General features: G+C 45.1%; 1 protein-coding gene across 3 annotated transcripts in view; it reads left to right on the forward strand.

The window, feature by feature from the left end:
• The window catches only part of LOC113265012 (exostosin-2), a 158257-nt gene that overhangs the window by 51894 nt on the left and 87301 nt on the right, over window positions 1–19062 (forward strand). For all 3 annotated transcript variants that reach the window (XM_044389005.3, XM_026512069.4, XM_057317067.1), the window contains one exon: window positions 18–111. In XM_044389005.3, coding sequence (XP_044244940.2) covers window positions 18–111 — 94 coding nt within the window. The remainder of the gene's footprint in view (window positions 1–17; window positions 112–19062) is intronic.

Below are 19062 nucleotides of genomic sequence, written 5' to 3' on the forward strand. Positions count from 1 at the left end.
CTTGCTGTCGTCTCTAGAGCATCTGTGGTTGTGCCGGAAGAAAAGATGTCCGACGTGTACGGTATCCTACAGAGCATCCCGCAAAGACAGATTGAAGAAATGCAGCGGCAGGTAAGAGGCCCGGGGTGGTGTCCTTGGGGGGGGTGACGTGGGTGGTTCGGAAGGGCGGCCTGCACGGTGGGGATACACGTCGACAGAGCTGAATGCATGAGCGGGGTTATTTCCTCCGCTACACCCGCTCACCGGACTGAAGAGAGGAAAGCGGACTCAGGTGGGTCGCATCAGGTGACGTCTGAGGGAGTAACTCTCAGAGATTTAAAAACTCCCCTGAGGTGAGCGTCTGTTTTTATGTTTTAGGGTCATGGTGTAGCCGTGTGTTCAGGGCAAAGCTGAGCCTTTCTGGAGGGTGGTTCTCAGAGCAGGTGACCATTGTCATGACTAAGGCAGCCCAGGAAGTGGCGTCATTTCGGGGTGATGTTTCTGAGTAGCTGTTGACCAGGAGAAAGTGGTCGGGGCAGCTGGCCTAGGTGCCCGGTTCCAGCGGCCTCCCTCACGGAGGGGTGCTCCCTGTCCCTGGAGCGGGTGCCGCACCCCTGCCTCACTGTCCGGTTTCTCATCCTCCTCCTTATACCCCTTCCCCTGGGCTGCTCTCCACGGTCTGCAGCGTGCCGCCGGGGGCCCCAGAGTCCTGCTTCACTTGCTTTTCCCTCTCCAGAGAGAAATGTAGTGGAGCTGAAATGTCAAGCAAGTTAAAAAAAAAAAAAAAAAAGACTACCCGAAAGTGGTACAGTGCTTGTGGTTTCTTTTCTTTTTAGTAGATTCTTAAGGTTTTTATTTTTGTCAAAATTATCTTTGTAGGAGATGAGCAGGAGAGGGGTTGGAGGCGTCTCAGCATTAGGTCTGTGACTGTCTGGCACCCGCAGCCCCGGCGGAGACCCTGCCTGTGACCTTGCCAGGGTGTCAGGCCTCTGTCCGGGTGAGGGCGGGGATCTGGGCTTCGGACCGCTTTGTGATACACGTTCAGTCTGTCCTCTGCTTCTGGCCTCGTCTTTGCCCCCACCTGGGGTTCCGAGTGGACGACCTCGGTTGTTTCTGAGCTGATTTTCCTCAGCGGCTGCTTGGGCCCGGAGAGCCGGCCACCGCGTCTCGTTCTGCTCTTCTGGGACCGCATTTTGTTCTTCAGCTCGTCTCCCATCTTCTTGATCTTACAGTGACTATGCCTTTATTTAAAAAAAAATTGTCATAATCGTCATTTTAGGGTTTTAGGAGGCAGTGAAAATTAGCGGATGTGTTGAGTCCACCACAATTACTTTAAACCACGGAGACAGCCGCGTCAGACAATGCCGGCCGTGCAGGTGCTGCCCTCAGACTGCCTGCGCCCCTGCCTTCTTGGCCGGGCACCCACTCTGCCCACGGCCAGGGATTTGCCTTCTCGGGACCTCAGTGACCTCATCTGTAACACATGTTGGCACTGAGACTGGAAAACAAATCACGGGGCGCCTGGGTGGCTCAGTCGGTTAAGCATCTGCCTTTGGCTCAGGTCATGATCCCAGGGTCCTGGGATCCAGCCCTGCGTCGGGCTCCTTGCTCAGCAGGGAGTCTGCTTCTCCCTCTCCCAATATGCTCTCTTCCTCTCCCTCTGTGCACGCACACTCTCCCTCTCAAATAAATAAAATCTTTTTAAAAAAGCACAGTTGGATTTTAGCCTCCCTGTTGTTTTTTCAGAGCTGTTCATGTTCATTTTAAGTATTCGGGCTTCTCAGTTATTACTTGACTACTGGCCTCATCTGAGTTTCAGTCAATTAGAAAATCTGTCTGGAGATCTCTAGATTCCTCATCTAAACCTATGGTTCTTACAAGTTGTGTAGAAGAAAATATTCCTTTTCACAGAAGAAGAGTCCTGGTGTCTGAGCTCTGGGTGTTTCTTTTTTGGCATCTTGATTGATGAACATAAATAACTAAGTAGAGAGTCATCTGCCAAGTCAGATGCCATCTTAAGAGTCCAGTCTGACAAGGCCAAGTAAAAACCTAGCACCATCGTGTTGGGAAGGAGAACCACTGGGTTTTTGGAGCAGAGCTCTCACGGCCAGCTTTTGGAATGCCATTGTTCCACAGAGCAGGCTGGGGAACCACAGGTCTGAGACGGGCACAGCTGGTCGTTTCTGAGTCTGGGCTCCGAATCGTAGAACCATTGAGATGGAATGAATAGAGGTCATTAAAAATAGGGCACTTTGAGGTTATTTGGGTTCAGAGAGATATACTTGGAGTCAAAAGACTTGGATATGAGCCCTGGGCTCTGTCCCTATGAATTTATCTGACAGTGATAAGTCACCAAAGCTCACTGGGCTTTCATTTCCACACTTGTGAAATGATGGGGTTGGCGAGATCTCTCTCACATTTCATTCAGCTGTTTAAAAAGTCTGTGAACCTCTTGTCCTTAGCAAGAATATCACTGTCCTTGACAGCATGAATGATCAAGTGGCTGTCTCTTCTCTGCTGCACGCCTCTAGGCCCGAGGGCCAGTCATCTCCTCGGGTGATGAGTGCCCCACATTTTGTCAACTTGGAGAGAACGGCAGTCTTGGCACTTGCCTGCCTCCTTTTCCAAGTCTTCCTTCGTCTTTCTCATGTCCCTCTTCTCCGCTGCTTTCAGGCCTTCTAAAGCACTCCACTGCAGTGCCCCGTGGAGTCCTGCTTCCCTTTCCATGAATATTCTGTGTGCCCCAAAACGACATCTTTTCTTCTGTCAATCTCAGATTTCTAGACTGGACTGATCTCAACCAAAAGTGAAATTAACTGCTTGAACTAATTCCCAGAGAGGTATAAGGATGACGAGGTTCAGCTCCTAGATGCCAGTAGCACAGCCTTTTCCCAAGCTGTGATAACCAAAAAAGTCTGTAGATACTGTTAAGTGTCCGGTGTGGGGCAACATTGCTTTGATTGGGAACCACCGGCCTATTGATAGTGAAGGTCTCATCTAAGATTAGAGAGAGTTCTTTTGTTCTCTAGGACCCTTTGCAGAGTCTGCTTGTCATTTTGTCCTCTGTTTACTGTCCATCGATTTAACCGGACCTTGGCAGGAGTGGCTGAAAAACTAGCACACACTTGGTTCTGCAAAGTTTTTACACCTCAGTGAATTCTCTTTAGGGAGGTCAAATTCAGATCTCTTTGTAAGACAGGCGTAAACTTCTAGGGAAATCCTGTTGTATCAGTAGTCGATGTCTGTAGAGCCCGTGGTGGAGCAGGTCAGAATGAGCTGAGCTCGAACAACAGTCCGCATTTCTTGCTCAGCAGCTGAAAACCAGCTTGAGAAGCTGCAGGGACAATGGCAGCCAGCAGAGGTCTCCATCCACTTTTAAGTGACTCGTTTTCTTTGGGCGGTGTAAATGTTTCCAAGAAATCCTAAGGTGCTTCTCACTGGCATTGTCCTGTAGTCGGTCTCCAGAGACTATTTCTTTCAGATGAGGAAATAGTGCTGAGCACAGGATTTTTGCTGTCTGTAGATGGAACAGAGCTATGTTTCTGAATTGACCCCAGTGGTGTGGGGGTGCGATCTTGGTGTTGGAAATATTATAGTGACATTTTGCAGCTTAGAGCTCGGAATGAGGGAGGTTGCAGTGTGACTGGTGGGGACCACGGTGAAAGTCTTCATCATGACTTGGGCATTAGGACGCACCAAGCTAGAGACACTTTGCCTGGCAAGGAAAAATAAGTAAATTTGCTTCTGACCTTAGATGTGATGTCGAAGCAGCCATAAAGTTAAGTACAAGGCTAGGCCTAAAGAAAATAAGTTATCTACTCCTGAAAGCTGATGAGAGTATTAGACAAGCTCGGGGAGGCTTATAGGTTTTCTTTGTGGGTCAATTAAAAACCAGTTCTTTCAATTAGTAGAGGGTAAGAGTTACACAGAATAAAGCCAACATACCAGTTGACCTTTTATTGTCCCACGAGCTACATTAACTAGTTAATTTAGTGAAGCTCTAATTAAGTGTTGGTTTTTCAAGGGCTGATGGTGAGAGATAATAATAAACCTGTGATCCCCAGTCACGGAGGCCTAATCACCCATCATCTTGGTGATGTGTGGGTATAAGCACAGAGAAAGTTGAGAAGATGATGTACATTTTCTGAAGTATATTAGCAGGTCTAAAATGGAAGGGAGAAGTTATGGACTAAAGTTGTCAGGGACAGATTTACTGGCGAGGTAGCAGTGGAGAGGCCTATCAACCACCTCTTGTACATTGGAAGACAGGAGGAAGTATGCAACTGAACATTTTTCTGTAGTCAGAAGGAACATCCATCTGCCCAGTCTCTCTTGAACGACTGTGGAGAAGAAAGCAATCTAGGATCTTGGAAGCCTGGGTAGACACGGGACTGTATAGTTGGAGATGTTTGTGTGGATAGGGAGGAAGACGTAAATGGATCCGCGGTTTATCTGTTGAGTGGAGTTTCCAAACATTCTTTTATTGGTCAGTGGCTCCACCAGCAGTGACCTCTAACCTCGGCCACACTAGGAGGTGGAAGTCAGGAGCCTGCCTTGCCTTTGAACTCTTCTTTGTACTCAATTGACTGGGAGCCTTTGAGGTGGCAGGAATAGTCAGCATCTTCTTTTCTCTCTGGCCTTTAAGCTTGGGTGAGTTAAAATATCAGTTTCTTTTCAGTCTGTTACACTGACCCATCTCCGTTTGCCTTCGTATTTTCCTACTAAGCGTACCAAGTATTTGTGCTGCTGAGGAGTACCTGAAGATATAATTGACTGATGGGGAAAAAGACCAAACACTTCTTTTTAAGAAAATAAAACCCCAGGCATGCGGCACCCTCACCGACCAGGACTACAGTTAGGCCTCGCTGTCATAAAGGAGAGAGCAGAACAGAACTCAGCAGCAAATGTGTGTGTGCATTCCGGAGGTCGCGCACTTTGTCCACAGGACGGCCCCTAAAACGAGGCTTGTATTTTATTTTACTTACATGTAGTTTCAACACGGTGACTTACCCAGTTTTCATAGTTAGGATAGCTTAGAAGTCACAGATTGGAAGGGCAGGAAGACTATAAGGAAGGGTCTCTGAGATGGGTCATCTGCCAGTCTGGCATGAATAGCGAAGATGGAAAAGCGATGTCAGAAATAAAAGTCTCAGTACATTGGGTCTATGGCCGACTGCCTTGCAGGCTTCACTGTATCCTGGGTGTGTCAGTGTAAGACGGCAGAATTCCTCGATTCAAAGAGTACATGTTTGTTTGTTTTTCATACTTTGGATTTCTGACATCCAAATGAGACTTGCCATCAGTTTGAACATTGAATATGGTTTCTGCTTTTTCCACTAAAGCTGTTATTGATGGGGTGTCTTAAAATTGAGGAAGTACAGAAATTGCTATTCTTGGTGATGCCCTTGAATCTTTAAGTGAAGGTTTAAATTTTGTTTAGCACATACATACATATTTTTAAAATAGTGGTTCTTAAAATAATATACTTTATAAAGTTTTTATAACATTTGTCCAAAATGTTTGTTTTTACAGACTCTTAAACACAGAGAACAAACTAATGGTCACCAGAAGGGGGTGGGTGGGGGATGGGGGAAATAGGTGAAGGGGATTAAGTACACTTATGATGAGCACTGAGTAATGTATAGAATTCCTGAATAACTGTATCGTACGCCTGAAATTAACATAATATTGCATGTTAACTCTACTGGAATTAAAATTAAAAACTTAGTAAAAATGAAAAAGTTTTTATTTTTAAGAAGTGTCTCATGTTGCAGTGAAAGGTGTAAACCCTCAGATGTCTAGAAACCTCGGCAGCCCCATTCTCTGAAGGTTCCCCATGCGGGTGGCTTGCCTGTCCTGTCCATCGACAGTGATATAGCTGTCCATGTCCACTTCCCCCTCCCTCCCTCACCCCAAGCACACGCGTTTACAAAGCAAACTGCTTAAACAGAGTAGTGAGATAGGCAGGCAGTTGGGTAATCTGAATGTTTTCATGTGAGGACACTGAGGATAAAGGCCCATAAAGTAGTCCTCCCAAGACCGCACACCATGTGAGGGACAGACAAGGAGCACACTCTCTTTAGCTGTCCACAACGTTATTCAAATCACAGAACTGTGTGGCCTGGATTGAGGCAAAAAAAAAAAAAAAAAAAATCAGATGAACTTTCCAATAATTCAAGATGACTGATTATTGGATAGTCTTCTCAAAAAAGTGGTCGCTTGAGACATTTAGGGCTGGCTGGATGCATCCCTGGAAATATATTATGAAGAATATGGAAAATATTTCACTTCTAATTTCCAGAATCAATATTGTACTGTCTGTCATTTTTATCCCCCCACCTGTGAAATTGAAATTTTTTTTATGTACTTGAACTCTTACAGCTTTTTAAAAAATGCCAAATATTCCCTGCCTCCTTTTCTCCCCCACTCTCTGGCCCTGACAAGTCACTCCAAGCTGTGTTTCCCAATCTCTGCTTTCGTACTGGGTTGCTTGCCCTTAAACAAAACACGTTGACCTGATCCCTGCAGTTCTTCCTGTGAAACAGACAGCCACGGTTCTGACACAAAGCTGGGCTCTTTGGCCCATGGGAGAGCCGTGGGGATTGAGTGCGACCACTTTATGGGATAGTCTGAATTTCATAATTTCTTTTCAATAGCACTGGATTCTGTGCGTTTGAGTTTTCCTGAATGTATAAATCCACGTTGCGAAACAGATTGATTAATGTATATTGTTTAAAGCAGGATAAAATAAAAACTCATTTAATTGGAACCCTTAAGGAAGAGCATTTTTTATGTGTTTCACTTCTTTTTCTCCCCCAGCTTTAGTATTAAGAACCTTATTGGAAAAAGACTTTTGCCAAGTATCTGATGGGAAGCCAAGAAAAGCATTTTAATAGAACTGTCTCAAATTTATAGTGCACCAGGGCCTGTAAGTAAATTTCCCTGTCTTTAAGGTTCGCGCTGATTTGCAGTTATTTTGTATAGCTTCTGAGATTTAAGTCCTCACAGTCCAGATGGAGAGACCATAAAGCTGCTTTCCTTGGCAGCCCTGGCACACCTTGTCCACAGGCAAACAGAAATGAGTCGTGTGTGGAACCTGGTCTGGAAATGCTCACTTATCTTATTATGGTGCCAGTTTTAATTAGTTCAGTGGCTTTTCCTAGAGCAGCCCACCTAAATATTCTCCAAATTTAGGAGAATTAGAGTCTTTAATTTCATAATGCAAACCCATCAAATAAATATGTATTAAGCACCTGCTCTTTTCCTAGTATTATACAGGCATATTGAGGGAGATTTTTTTTTTTTTAAAGCAGGGGGAACGACACAGATCCTGCCTTTAAGAAAGGCCCTGATTCTGCTGGGGAGAGTACTTTCAGTAATACATTCAGTAGAAGGCCAGAAGTGCTGTCACTTAGTTGTGCATGGAGAGTCAGGAGTAGACCGGAGGTGAAGGGAATCTTCACGGCCAGCTAGTCTCGGATAGGAGGACGGGATGCTCTGGGAGGGTACTGACCTCCTCCCCGGGGTGGCTGCTGTGAGAACGACTTGGCAGGTAAGATGGAGCACAACGAGCAAGGACTTTGAATAGCCCCGGCAAAGAACTCTGTAGGAAGTAGGAGGCTAGAGGAGATCAGTGAGGAGAGGAGAGGAGTGAAATGATGGGTGATGGGAGGGGAAAGCAGTATTCATTAAGGAGATCGAGAAACAAAATCAAAGAAGGGACCTTTGAAACTGCTCAACTCTTTCCTCGTATTTTATAAATGACACGTAGGCCCTGGAGTTCAGGTGACCTTTTTTTTTTTTTTTTTAAGATTTTATTTATTTATTTGAGAGAGAGAGAGCGAGCACGCACACACGAGCAGGGGGAGAGGCAGGCAGAGGGCGAAGTGGGCTCCCTGCTAAACAGGGAGCCGGATGTGGGGCTCGATCCCAGGACCCTGGGATCATGGCTTAATGGACTGAGCCACCCAGGTGTCCTAAGTTCAGGTGATCTTGAAAATGAAGTTTTAGGGCCAGGGTTAAGCCTGACTGGAGCCCAGGTCTCCTGACTCCTGGTCTGACGATTTCGGGTGGGAGTAGGGGAGCCTGGGCACTGGGTACTGAAGTATTTTCTGGACCAAGGGTCATGACTTGTTAGTTAGATCTTGAAGTCCATTCATTGGGCGATGACTGGCGTTTTATTTTTTTTAAATGAAATATAATAGAAAGGCAAATATCAGCATATTACCCAGTGAAGATAAATACTTCCAGAAACTTCTTTTTCAGTTATATATGTAGATGACTTGTGAGCTGCAGTATAAAATGTATTCATTTCTTGGCGTGGGTCCTAGTCCAAAAAGTGTGAAAAAGGTTGGTAGTGGCAAGCACATGGGTTTTCGAGTTGGAGAGACCTGAATTCACATCCTAAACTGTGTGGCAAATCCTAACCTGTGACTGTGGGCTGGTTACTTAACTTGCCGAAGCTTCCCTTTTCTATCTCCGACCTGGGGCTAATGACGCTGTGGAGCAGTCCTGTTGATTACGTGAAATCATGAAGCATCTGGGTTCTGGCCTGCTGGCTCCATGCTGGCAGTCACTTGGGATTGCTCTGCCTGGGTTTGGGTTTGAATATTGGAAGGAGCCTTCCGGTATGGAGTTAGGTCTTGAGGAACCACAGTGAGTTACCAGCATGGATGCATTACGCATTTGCTTCTGGGCTTGGAAACTTGAAACAGAATTTATTCCTGTGGGTCTGGTGTACTTTCTACATCTTGGCATGAAGGCAGTTCACCTCTCTGTTTTTCTGTTAGGATCAGAACGGCTGATTAAAATCAGTGGTTCTCTAGCTGGCCTTTAAAAAAAAAATTCATTGGCACGTTTGGATAAAGTACTATTACTTTTTCTTCTTTCCAGTGAGAAAAAAATTTGTACTGAGTCTTTTTTCCCTCTTCAAATATCTTCTCTGCCAAATGATGATTTTATTCATTTTTGGAACTGAAAAATTAAAAAAGAATAAACTTAGAAAAGTTACAATCAGAATTGATGTTTGGGTGGTGCATGGTTGAAGAACTTGAGTTCATTGGGTAAGAACTAAAAATAAAGGGAATTTTTATGAGTGTTTAAGAGGACCAGCCAGATAGCTTTTAGAAATAGCTGTTGTTCCCATCCCACTGAAAAGAGACTGAGTTCTGTTATATGATTTTCCCGGTACTCTCTGCCTCTTCTTTTTTCCTCTCCTCCTCCTGCTACCTCTGCCTCCCTTCCCCCATTGTTTTCTGGCCAGCTCCGTCCCAGATTTAAAATCCCGCTGGAGAGTGGGGACGAGAGCTTCATCCCCCGGATGATTTGGAGCAGGGGCTAAAACGCCGCCATAAATCTGTAGCTCATTTTAATGCCACGTTAAACCAGTGTGAGCGGCTGGTCTCCGTGGCCCCTGCCCTGTTTCTTTATGGGCCTCTTTGGCTCTTCTTTATAAAGAGGCCCCGCGGAGTCATTTTAAAGTTCTTATCAGTTTGCTGACAGCTATATGGGTCTTTCTGCCGAGTCCAGGAGCTCACGCCAGCGTGTGAAACTTCTGATATTAAAATCGAAGAAAAATGCCAGGCAGGAGGGATTGGGTGGTGTGGCCATGATCTGGAGGTCAAAGACTAGCGAGATTATTAACCTGTGCAGGTCCAGAACCCTGCCCTTGCCCGGGTGAGTCGCTCTCTTGGTTGGTGGAGGCAGGGCAGTGAGGGTTAGGCAAGGGAGGATTTTCCAAGGGCTTTTATTTTTATCCCTCGATTAGAAAGTGCCATTTCACTGACCATTTGTGCTTTCAAGCTTCGGCAAGTGAGTTGGCAGCCCCGAAGGGCTAGGGGAGCCAGGTGTACCATGTACCTGTTTTGTAAATGCTGCCTGACCAGCTGGGCCTCTGCTCGCACGTCTTCACCCGCTCCAGCTTGCCGTGTCTTTGCCCACAGCATCACTTATCAAATGTAAAGGGACTATCATCAGTCTGCTTTGCTGGCCCTTTTAGACCAGTTTGCTAACCCCCAGTAATCCTTCCAGAGTGCTCCATGGAAATGCCAGGCCCTCTATAAATGTCAGCCTGCGATGCCTGGCCCTTTTTACCCTCTCACTTACAGAGACATGGACTGGAAGCTGCCCCTCCCTTTTCCCTACCACTTTTCCTTTCTTTCTTTGCTGGAAAACTCCCGCGGCAGACAGCTGAGGGGAAGGAAAAACCATTACCTGGATCAAGGCCAGGAGCTTGATGGGAGCTTCAAAATCTCTGGCATCTCCTGACCAGAATGTTTTTCCAGGCCTTTCAGAAAGTGCATCCCTGCCCGCCTTCTCCTTTCAGTGTTCCAGCCTTGATTTCCAGAGCGGCCGGGGTCGGTGGGATATGCCCTCAGGATGTGCTTTCTGTCTGCCTGCGCTTCTCCTGACTGAAGCCTTAGGAAGAAATTGGTAGAGATTAGCAAAACCCAATGGATGTGTACTTTTAAGTGCCGTGTACCCTTTTGGCACCAAACCCGTTATTTTTCCCTTTTCAGATAGTTTTGGACATGAGCAGTTTTGCCAGTGCGTTCAGTTTAAAATAGCCAGTTAACTTGAGGTGCGGCAAAAGCAAGGAGTTTTTGTAGTATGTTAGTCTAATTATATGGCTGTCGATCTAGGATTAATGATTTTCATTGAGCGAACAATAAAAATATACGGGTTTGTTTTATTGGTCCTGTAGCTCCTGTGGGGAGAGTAGTTAGGTATAAAAACGAAACGAGCAATAAAACAAAATGCCCCAAACTCCAAAGTGATAGAACTACTTTTTTATACATTTTGGGGGGACTCAATTGATATCTGGTAATTAGCGAAGAAGTTTAACACACTGGGTATTATTGTTTATTGTGTAATTTTAACAAACTTACTGAAAATATTTAAGTTAGGAAAACTAAGTTACATAAAAATAATTGAGTATATTGGAAGTTCTGCATAAATACGTGATTATGGTCAGTCATTGCACAGCCTTTTCATGATGGGCTGGCCAGTTTCCTCTTTGGGCATTGGTTGGAGCGCTGTCTCTGGCGTTAACATGGGTTAATCCCTCCTAATGAGTCCCCAGTATGGGACAATACTTCAGGAAATGGCCTCTCTAATAGAAGTGTTAAATATTAATTTGCAGCCTGTATAAGAATTGTCTGACTCTTTGGGGCTGGTTTCCCACAGAGTGGGACTATTTGTGAAGCATTTCTGAGAAATGATTGTTCATTACAGGAAACCCAGTGTAGCTTTTGTAAATTTGTTACATACTTACTTACAAAAATATCTAGGTTTGTTTACAAAACAATAACCTGTCAATTAGCAAGTGTTGTTATGTTTTGTAAAGAATTCACCGTGTTCAGTTCTTCAGTAAGGGTTCAAGTGATCCATAGGATTCCTGTCTGTATTTATAAATATTAATATAGATCATTATATATTTATGTGTATATATATATATTCTGTCTCCCTCAGCATTGTGGATGTTGAAAGGATTTAGGGTTGCATAATGATTTTTGGCTTGGCATAGTTTTTGGCTTTATAATAGCACAATTAATCTTATAATCCCATGCTATTCTTCTTGGGAAGATTGCTGTAAGACTGAAATCCCGTATGTTTATTTCATGCTCCATCAGATCAGGACTGGTACAGAGGTAGCTCTGTGTGAACCATTTCTGGCAATATGGTTATCTCTGTCCTTGTAACTTAAGGCTCATTTGTTATATTTCAATGTGTACTTCCCATTTTGATAAGGACTTTAATAGGACAGCAGTTCGCTTGTTATCTTTCGGATTCTAATACTTTTCATTAAAATATTTCAGATATCTGAAGTACGTATGTGTACTGAAGTATTTTTAACTTTCAGGTTAATTTGAGCAGGTCTTGATCTTATATATGTATCAAAGATCTTTGAGTGTTTTTTTCTGTTCTAAGCTGCAGACTGAGGGTTGGGTTTAGCAGTGAATGAGGCATTTTGGCATTTGACCGGAACGGGAAGATCTAGAAGCTGGGGACACGTCAGTGTGAATAGCACACTCATGGACTGTGGGGCAGTGTGTAGGGGGCAGTGGCCCTGAGTGGCTTCCCTGGAGCCTTGACCAACCCCAGTCTGTATTCCCCAGATCTCTGCCTAGCAAGCTGTAGGTAACTTCGACTGTGACGTTAACAGCAAGCAAGTCTTTGGAAATCTTTTTGGTGTAACCTGCAGATTGGAAACTATAGAGTCGAAAGATTTAAACTGTCTCATCAGCTACCGTAGTAATTTTTCACTGTGAGGCAAGGGAAGGATCCGAATTCCCTGTGGGGATTTTCAAGCTTCACATACCTCTCTCACTTCCACTTGGTTCTTAACTGCTTTCTGGCATGGGGTGGTGGTGGGGGGTGGGGGGAACAGGGACATGGATTTCTCTTGAGAGTCCCTGCTCTGAGGAACCTCAGCTACTCTTACTCATGGGTATCTGTCATCCTTCAGGTGAGAAGGGACAGAGCGACAATTGAGAACCACTGACATAGCCAGTCTAGCTATTTCAAGCTTCCCTCTGTTCCGAGTCCTAGTTTGGAGAGTGTACATTGGGGTTCCCATTCAGGATCAACAGGAGAGCTTATCTTAATAATTCTTAATCAGAAGATGGAGCTTTCCAGCAGCACGCAGCTTATAGAGGACTCGTGCGCTGGCCAGGTGGAACAGTGACCAACACCATTGGACCCACACTCCTCAGTTTCTCTTTTTCTGGGCATGTGTAGGCACAGTGGAAAGGGCTCACATGTGGCCTGTCTGTTGAGTTAGTATCTATAGCCAAAAAGGAGGAACCCGCCAGAGAAGATCTCCTTAACTTTCTCTAGTTGGATTGTCACTATGTGGGGAACAGGACAGAGGAGAGATCATCACCCTGAAGTAAGCCTTTATGTGTGTCTTCTTGGTCCCTTTGCATACTCTGTGTGTGTGTGGGGGGGTGTCTTAATTAAAGGGGGGCAGGCCTTTCCGATGTGCCTGGTTGGAGTGAGGCTTGTGTTACATTTGCCTTCTCTAATCCAACAAACTTAGGCTCGCGCTCCTCCTAGGTTTTAGCCTAGCAAACATGGGAAATCTCACCCCAGGCAGATTCCTGTACAAGTCATTGGCAGATGTTGTCGTCTTTATTTAGTTTTGGTGACAGATCTTGCTTAAAGTGTTCCAATCTACCTTTCAGCTATTTTATGGAAGCAGCTGGGAGAGAGAGCTGGTGAGCTGCTAATCACTAAAGCAGCTCCCTGAGCTGACCTAGCGAATAGTGGGATTCGGAGGCGTGGATAGCTCAGAAAACGGCACGGCAGAAATGAATCTCTAGTCTCTTTGCTGAGAAGGTTTGCCCAGGCACAGTTTTATTGGTCAGTGGCTCCTGCTTTAGTAACCTTTCACCCCTATGGCTCTTGGAGGTACAAGCCACTGGCCGGCCTTGCCTTTGAACTCCTCATGGCTCCTGCCACCTCAAAGGCTCCCAGTCAGAAGCTTGTGTTTTGCTTGGGATCTCTCCTCACAGCAGGGCGTCAGCAGTTGGGAAAACTGATCCAGCCTTAGAACATTGATATATTTGAAGGTGATACCCCTGAGACTTGAAACCTATGGCTTTCTGTTTCAGGAGCTGTCTGTCATATGTCAAGAAACACGACTCAGACTACCCCTGCTTCTTCCTGGATCCCTTCTTGTTTCCCATAGGATAGGAGAGCATCACATTCAAGCATTCCCTATGAGTATTCACAAAGTCTTCCCCTACCTTCAAGCCCTTGGCCCCTTTTTCTTCTGACTTGCTCCAAGTAACATTTATTTTGAAAGAATTTTTCTTTTAAATTGCACTAAAACATGCAAATCAAGCCATCTTTGGTGTCTGGGATCATAATTAATGGTGAAGATGGCATAGTACACCAGCGTCGCAGGGCTCAGCTGTTCAATCTTTGCTGCCAGAGCTGATGAACCCTACTTGTGAGAGAGCTCAGCTACACTTCTCACTGCCTTCTTGCTCCCACGCGACCTTCTGGGAAACTAGATCTTGCAAGGAGACGTAGAAAGAGTGTGGATCAGCCTCCCGCGTCTGCTTGGCTTCTTGTCTGAGGAACAGGAGTAAAAGCTTTATTATGGAGAGGCAAATCCAGGGACCCATTGATATTAGATGATTTCAGTATAGCTTCTTCATGAGAAATCAAACTTCTCATTCTAAGAATATTGAATAGAAAATGTCTCTTCCACTCATGATGCCTTTAACCTTGGAAAGGAGCAAATGATCTCTCTTGAGGTCCCCTGCTTGTCTAGAATCCAAATAGAATATTACTGACAATCTTTTGCAGAAAGGACATTCTGGCAAGGTCTTTCTCTGCGTCAGAGCAAAGCTTGGGTTTTTAGCAGGTACTCAGGTGTTGGAAGAGGCGGGCCTGATTTTACTGCTGTCTTACTCTGTGGTCATGAGTATGGTCAGGAGCTTACGTTTCCCCGTTGGCAAAGGGCAGGGGGGCATTTTAATGTTAACACCTGTGTTTGACACTGTATTGGGAACTTCCTTCTGAAGATCTGATGAGGTAGCTATTATTCTTATTTTAAAAAAGGAGGAAGGCAAACCTTGAAGGCTAGTAGATGGCCTGAGCTTACACAGCAGACGTGGTAGATTTGGGATTGGGAAAAATTTGTGGCATGTGATGGAAAAGTATGAAGTTTATTTACAAAGCTCTAATATTCTTTGTTTAAAGCACCTTTTGAACTATTATAATGATCTACAATATTTATAGAATGCCCGTGTTGGGTAAGATACTGTACCTGGTGCAGGGCTCTACAAGCTAGGGCTCCCGTTCTGGAGATGCCAACAGGCTGAAGGGGAAGGTGTGTAACGTCCATTAATGTCTATGTTAGTTTGCTATGGCCTCTGTAACAAAATACCCCAGACTGGGTGGCTTATGCAACAGAAATTGATTTTCTCACAATTCCAGAGGCTGGAAGCCCAAGATAAAGGTGTCAGCAAGGTGGTTTTCTCCTGAGTCCTCTCCCTGGCTTGTTGCTGCTTTACATGTCATCCCTCTACACACTTTGAGGGGACAGAGTTCTGTCCCTCAGTGTCTACACCAGGTACAAGAGTCAGACTCAGTAGTTGTCATTTAATTGGTGCCATTGAATTGGGTTTTGCTCCTTCCTGTGAATCTACTTCTGAGACGGTTTTTCCTCATCCCATTCTCCATTCCCGACCAGGTACGAGTGTAGAAAGGGCGGGCGTGAGGGTGAAGCATAAGCTGCTTCATGTGCCACGTGCACGTCCGTGTCGTCCTGCTGCACACCAGCACACAAGGAGGGGGCCTGGTGGGCTCCGCTCAGAATCTGCAGAGTGCCTCTGCCCTGGCCACCGGTTAGTGAGGTGGGACTTCCGTCGTGCTCTTTCATCACAACAGGGTGACAAGGGTATTATTAAAAGACTTTATTAAGCCCTGTAAGATCCTGGTTTTTATTTTATTTTGCTGTGTCAGTGGAAGGATTCTTAGCAGTGAGATTGGTTTTTTTCACTGAAATTTTGAGTATCACAATTCATGTTTTATCTGTAGAATGGAAAGGTTAAAGGTGCAGGATTATGTGCTAGGTTGAGAACTTCCGGATTTTAAAAAATGCTAGAGAATTTGAAAAAGATTTAATAATGCAGAAAACCTCTTAGTTGTGGTAAAAGTGATTCTTCATTTTTAATAAAACCCGTGTCACTCAAGTTGGTTGATTTGGGGGCAGGAGGAACAGAGTGTCGCAGAGGAAACAGGTCTATGAAAGTAACGGATTCCTGTCCCTCAAGAGAAATTGTTAATTTATCCTTGTAACCATCCCTGCGTGCTGTTGGTTGCCTCACCCAAATACATCATCAGGATCCATGCCACCCCCGCCTTAGCTCACACATGCGCGTCCTGTAGCCTCAGGGTCAGGTAGATGGTCTGTTAGTTTAGTGATGAATTGTAATCAAGAAATTTGTTGAACAATTGCTTTTTCACTTTTGTTTTTAATGATGGAAACCTTGTCTCCTTGGCCAAGATAAGTTCATGGCCTTTAACTACATTATTTGTATGTTTTTCAGAGCATTGGATTCTCCTTGGCTAATAACCAGGGCACACGTTGTTCAGAAAACTAAGGAGACACCAGCTTCTAAGTTTATTGTTTGTAAAGCATGTAAATAAGGTGTTCAGAAGTTTGCTCCGTTAGTCGTTAAGCGTCTGCCTTCGGCTCAGGGCGTGATCCCGGCATTCCGGGATCGAGTCCCACATCGGGCTCCTCCGCTATGAGCCTGCTTCTTCCTCTCCCACTCCCCCTGCTTGTGTTCCCTCTCTCGCTGGCTGTCTCTCTGTCACATAAAAAAAAAAAAAAAAAAAAAAAAAAATCTTAAAGAAGTTTGCTCCGTTGATCCATTAGTAAACCAGAGTTCTCGCTACCATATCTCTTTAAAGGAAGCCATACTCAGCGCATTGATTTCCAATGGGCTAAGCCTGGGATGGAGGAGATGTCTGGATTTTATTGATTTTTGCTTGTTTTCCCCTTGTACTCTACATTGTTTTTCTATAGCGTATTTGTTGACATTATTGGTGCATTTAACGTCTTATATTTTGGGACCTGAGAGAGGATGTATCTCTTTAATGAGGTCGTTTGTTTCTTCTGAGCAACTAGGCTCCTTTTCAGGTGATGTGGGGACACCCCCCCCCCCCCAGCCTCCAAAGAAAATAACTCTCAGGGGAATTGTGAGCTGAGCATCAGAGTTGGAGAAGTGGCACAGCTGGTACCAGCACTAGGCAGGAGAGGTGCTGGGGCGGTCGGGAAGGTGCACCTACCTTCATCCTGTCCTTTCCACTGATGTGTGTGACTTGGAATAAGTCACTTGCCTTCAGAGGTCTCCATTTTATCATCTGTTTGTTTTTATAACCTCTAGTAAGGACTGACTCTTGACTGTGATATAATAACGCATGAAAGATCCAGGGTGAAGGTGGGCATTAGGTTGTCTCAACAGCTACTCCCTAAATGTTGTTGGGGAGACTTCATGGTTATACAGTTGTTCTCAGAGGAGTCTTGTGGCATCACTCAGGATAAACTTATAACCGTTCTTGCCACTGTATTGGGCCAGAGGTTAAATGCCTCTCTTAAATTGGCGGAAAGCATGTAGGTGTGTGGCTGGGAAAGGGAGGCTTCTGGAAAAGTTGAGCATCGTGGAGGTGTAGGAATCTTGAGGTTGTGGATTGATTCCTTTCGTAAGCAGCTCCGTGCATGCTCCGGTCTTACTCGAATGAAATCAGGAAGTTTAGAGAAAAGTGGGACCAGTAAACCCCCATGAACATTTCAGTGGCTCCTTGTTCTCATCTGTAAAATTGGGATGATGTCCTTGAGTTGTGAGGATTAAATAAATTAATCTAGGGGAAGCATTTAAAATAGTGCCTGGTACATACTTAAGTGTCTGGTTTCATCGACAAATACTGAGCTCCTGCTTTGTGCGAGGTGTCGGTCGGAGTGCTGGGGACGCAGCAGTGGACAAACAAGTGGCACTCCCTTGTCAGCACGTGTAGGGGAGATGTGTTAGGCGGTGATGTGGGGATGAGGTCAGGAATGTCGGCCCCAGAATTAATGGTGAGTGCCCAGTTCACTTGTCTCACCCTTTCTCCTGGGGCACTCACCTTTTACACTGAGAAGTCTGTCTTTTGGAACATCCTTGTATTGATGGGGGTTATAGGTTTGCTTCCCTTGTCTTCGTTTTCTTTTTTCCACCTACCTGCGACTTTACTTCTCCCTTTCTAAACCCTACTGCGTGACTTAGAGAAAGGGATTTGGAATCTCCGTTTTTCATTTTCTTCTCTTCATCCCATGTTCTAGTTTTTTCTCTGTATCCTTTCCCTGATGATAACTCAGGTTTTACTCTTCAGAGGACTCAACCATGTAACACGATGCCGGGCGAGCTTATAAAGAGTTTGTGAATAGGTGTTGGCCCTTGAAGAAAACACCTTGAATAATGAAAAGCTCTGTGAACTTGGGCGAGCACCCTGTTCTGCCGTCAGAAAGTATGGCCCCGGACTTCAGCTTTCAGACCTCTTCCTTGTGTTTTTGTGATTATTGGGGAGTTCATGCTGCAGCCATTTTCTTTGGTAACTACAAGGGGAGCTAACTGTGTTCTCAGTCTTTAGCCACTGCCCATAAATAGAAATACTGAGGCTGGAGACGAGCAGAAGGATCTGTGCTCCTAGGGGATGATGGGCTTGTTTGTGGGCTTTTGGGGGTTCTCCAGCCAGCTCTGCTGCAGACCTAGGATTGGAGTACTGGTGCGTGTCCCTGCTTTTTCCTGACCTTCCAGTGAGTGGCTCTGAATTTTGGCTATGAGAAGGAGATCTAGAACTTTTAGAAGTCAGCTATATGAACGGGAATTTGTGTATTCGAGTATTCATGCAGGGATGAGGGCTGCCGCTCCTGTCCTTCAGAAACTCTTGGGAGCGTGCTGGGGACACACGGCTGGGAGGACTGTACTAAGGCGTCTTCGTCTCCGTGCCAGGAGGCTGGGGTTGCATTTAGAGATGGGTCACAGAAATGCTAGGAATGGAGAAAGCTAGATTTAAAGAAGCAAGTCCTCTGCAGCCCGCCCAGGGGAAAGGTTGTGAGCAAGTTTTCAAAGCCCTGAGAAGGGCGAGAAAGAGAAAAAAGGATCCATTTGGTTTGGCAGCGTTTCATGACTGTTTCTTAATATTAAGGTGATTTTTTTCCTTTTCACTATCTATGCACCAACTGGGTACAGACTATTTTAAACAAGACAAAACAACAACAAATCTACTGTGGATGACTAAACAATAACAAATCCTAATGTTATTTTTAGAAGGCTGAGAATGTGGGATAAGGTGAAAATAAAATAGAGATTAAGTTCCAGCAAGAATGAGTGGGCTCCGTGTGAGATCCTAGAAGAGCCAAAATTTGTTCACGGGGTATTATATCTGAAATCTTGCTGGGGGCTCTGGCCGCACTTAAAATGCTTCTCAGCTGGTCCCCTGGTTAACCCTACTGGTTAAGCCAAGCCTAATCCTGCTGCTGTTGGGAAAAAGGAGTTGTGACGTGGTGAATGGCATTCTGTGTCC

This window comes from Ursus arctos, unplaced genomic scaffold, assembly GCF_023065955.2.
Source record: "Ursus arctos isolate Adak ecotype North America unplaced genomic scaffold, UrsArc2.0 scaffold_23, whole genome shotgun sequence".
Classification (NCBI taxonomy): domain Eukaryota; kingdom Metazoa; phylum Chordata; class Mammalia; order Carnivora; family Ursidae; genus Ursus; species Ursus arctos.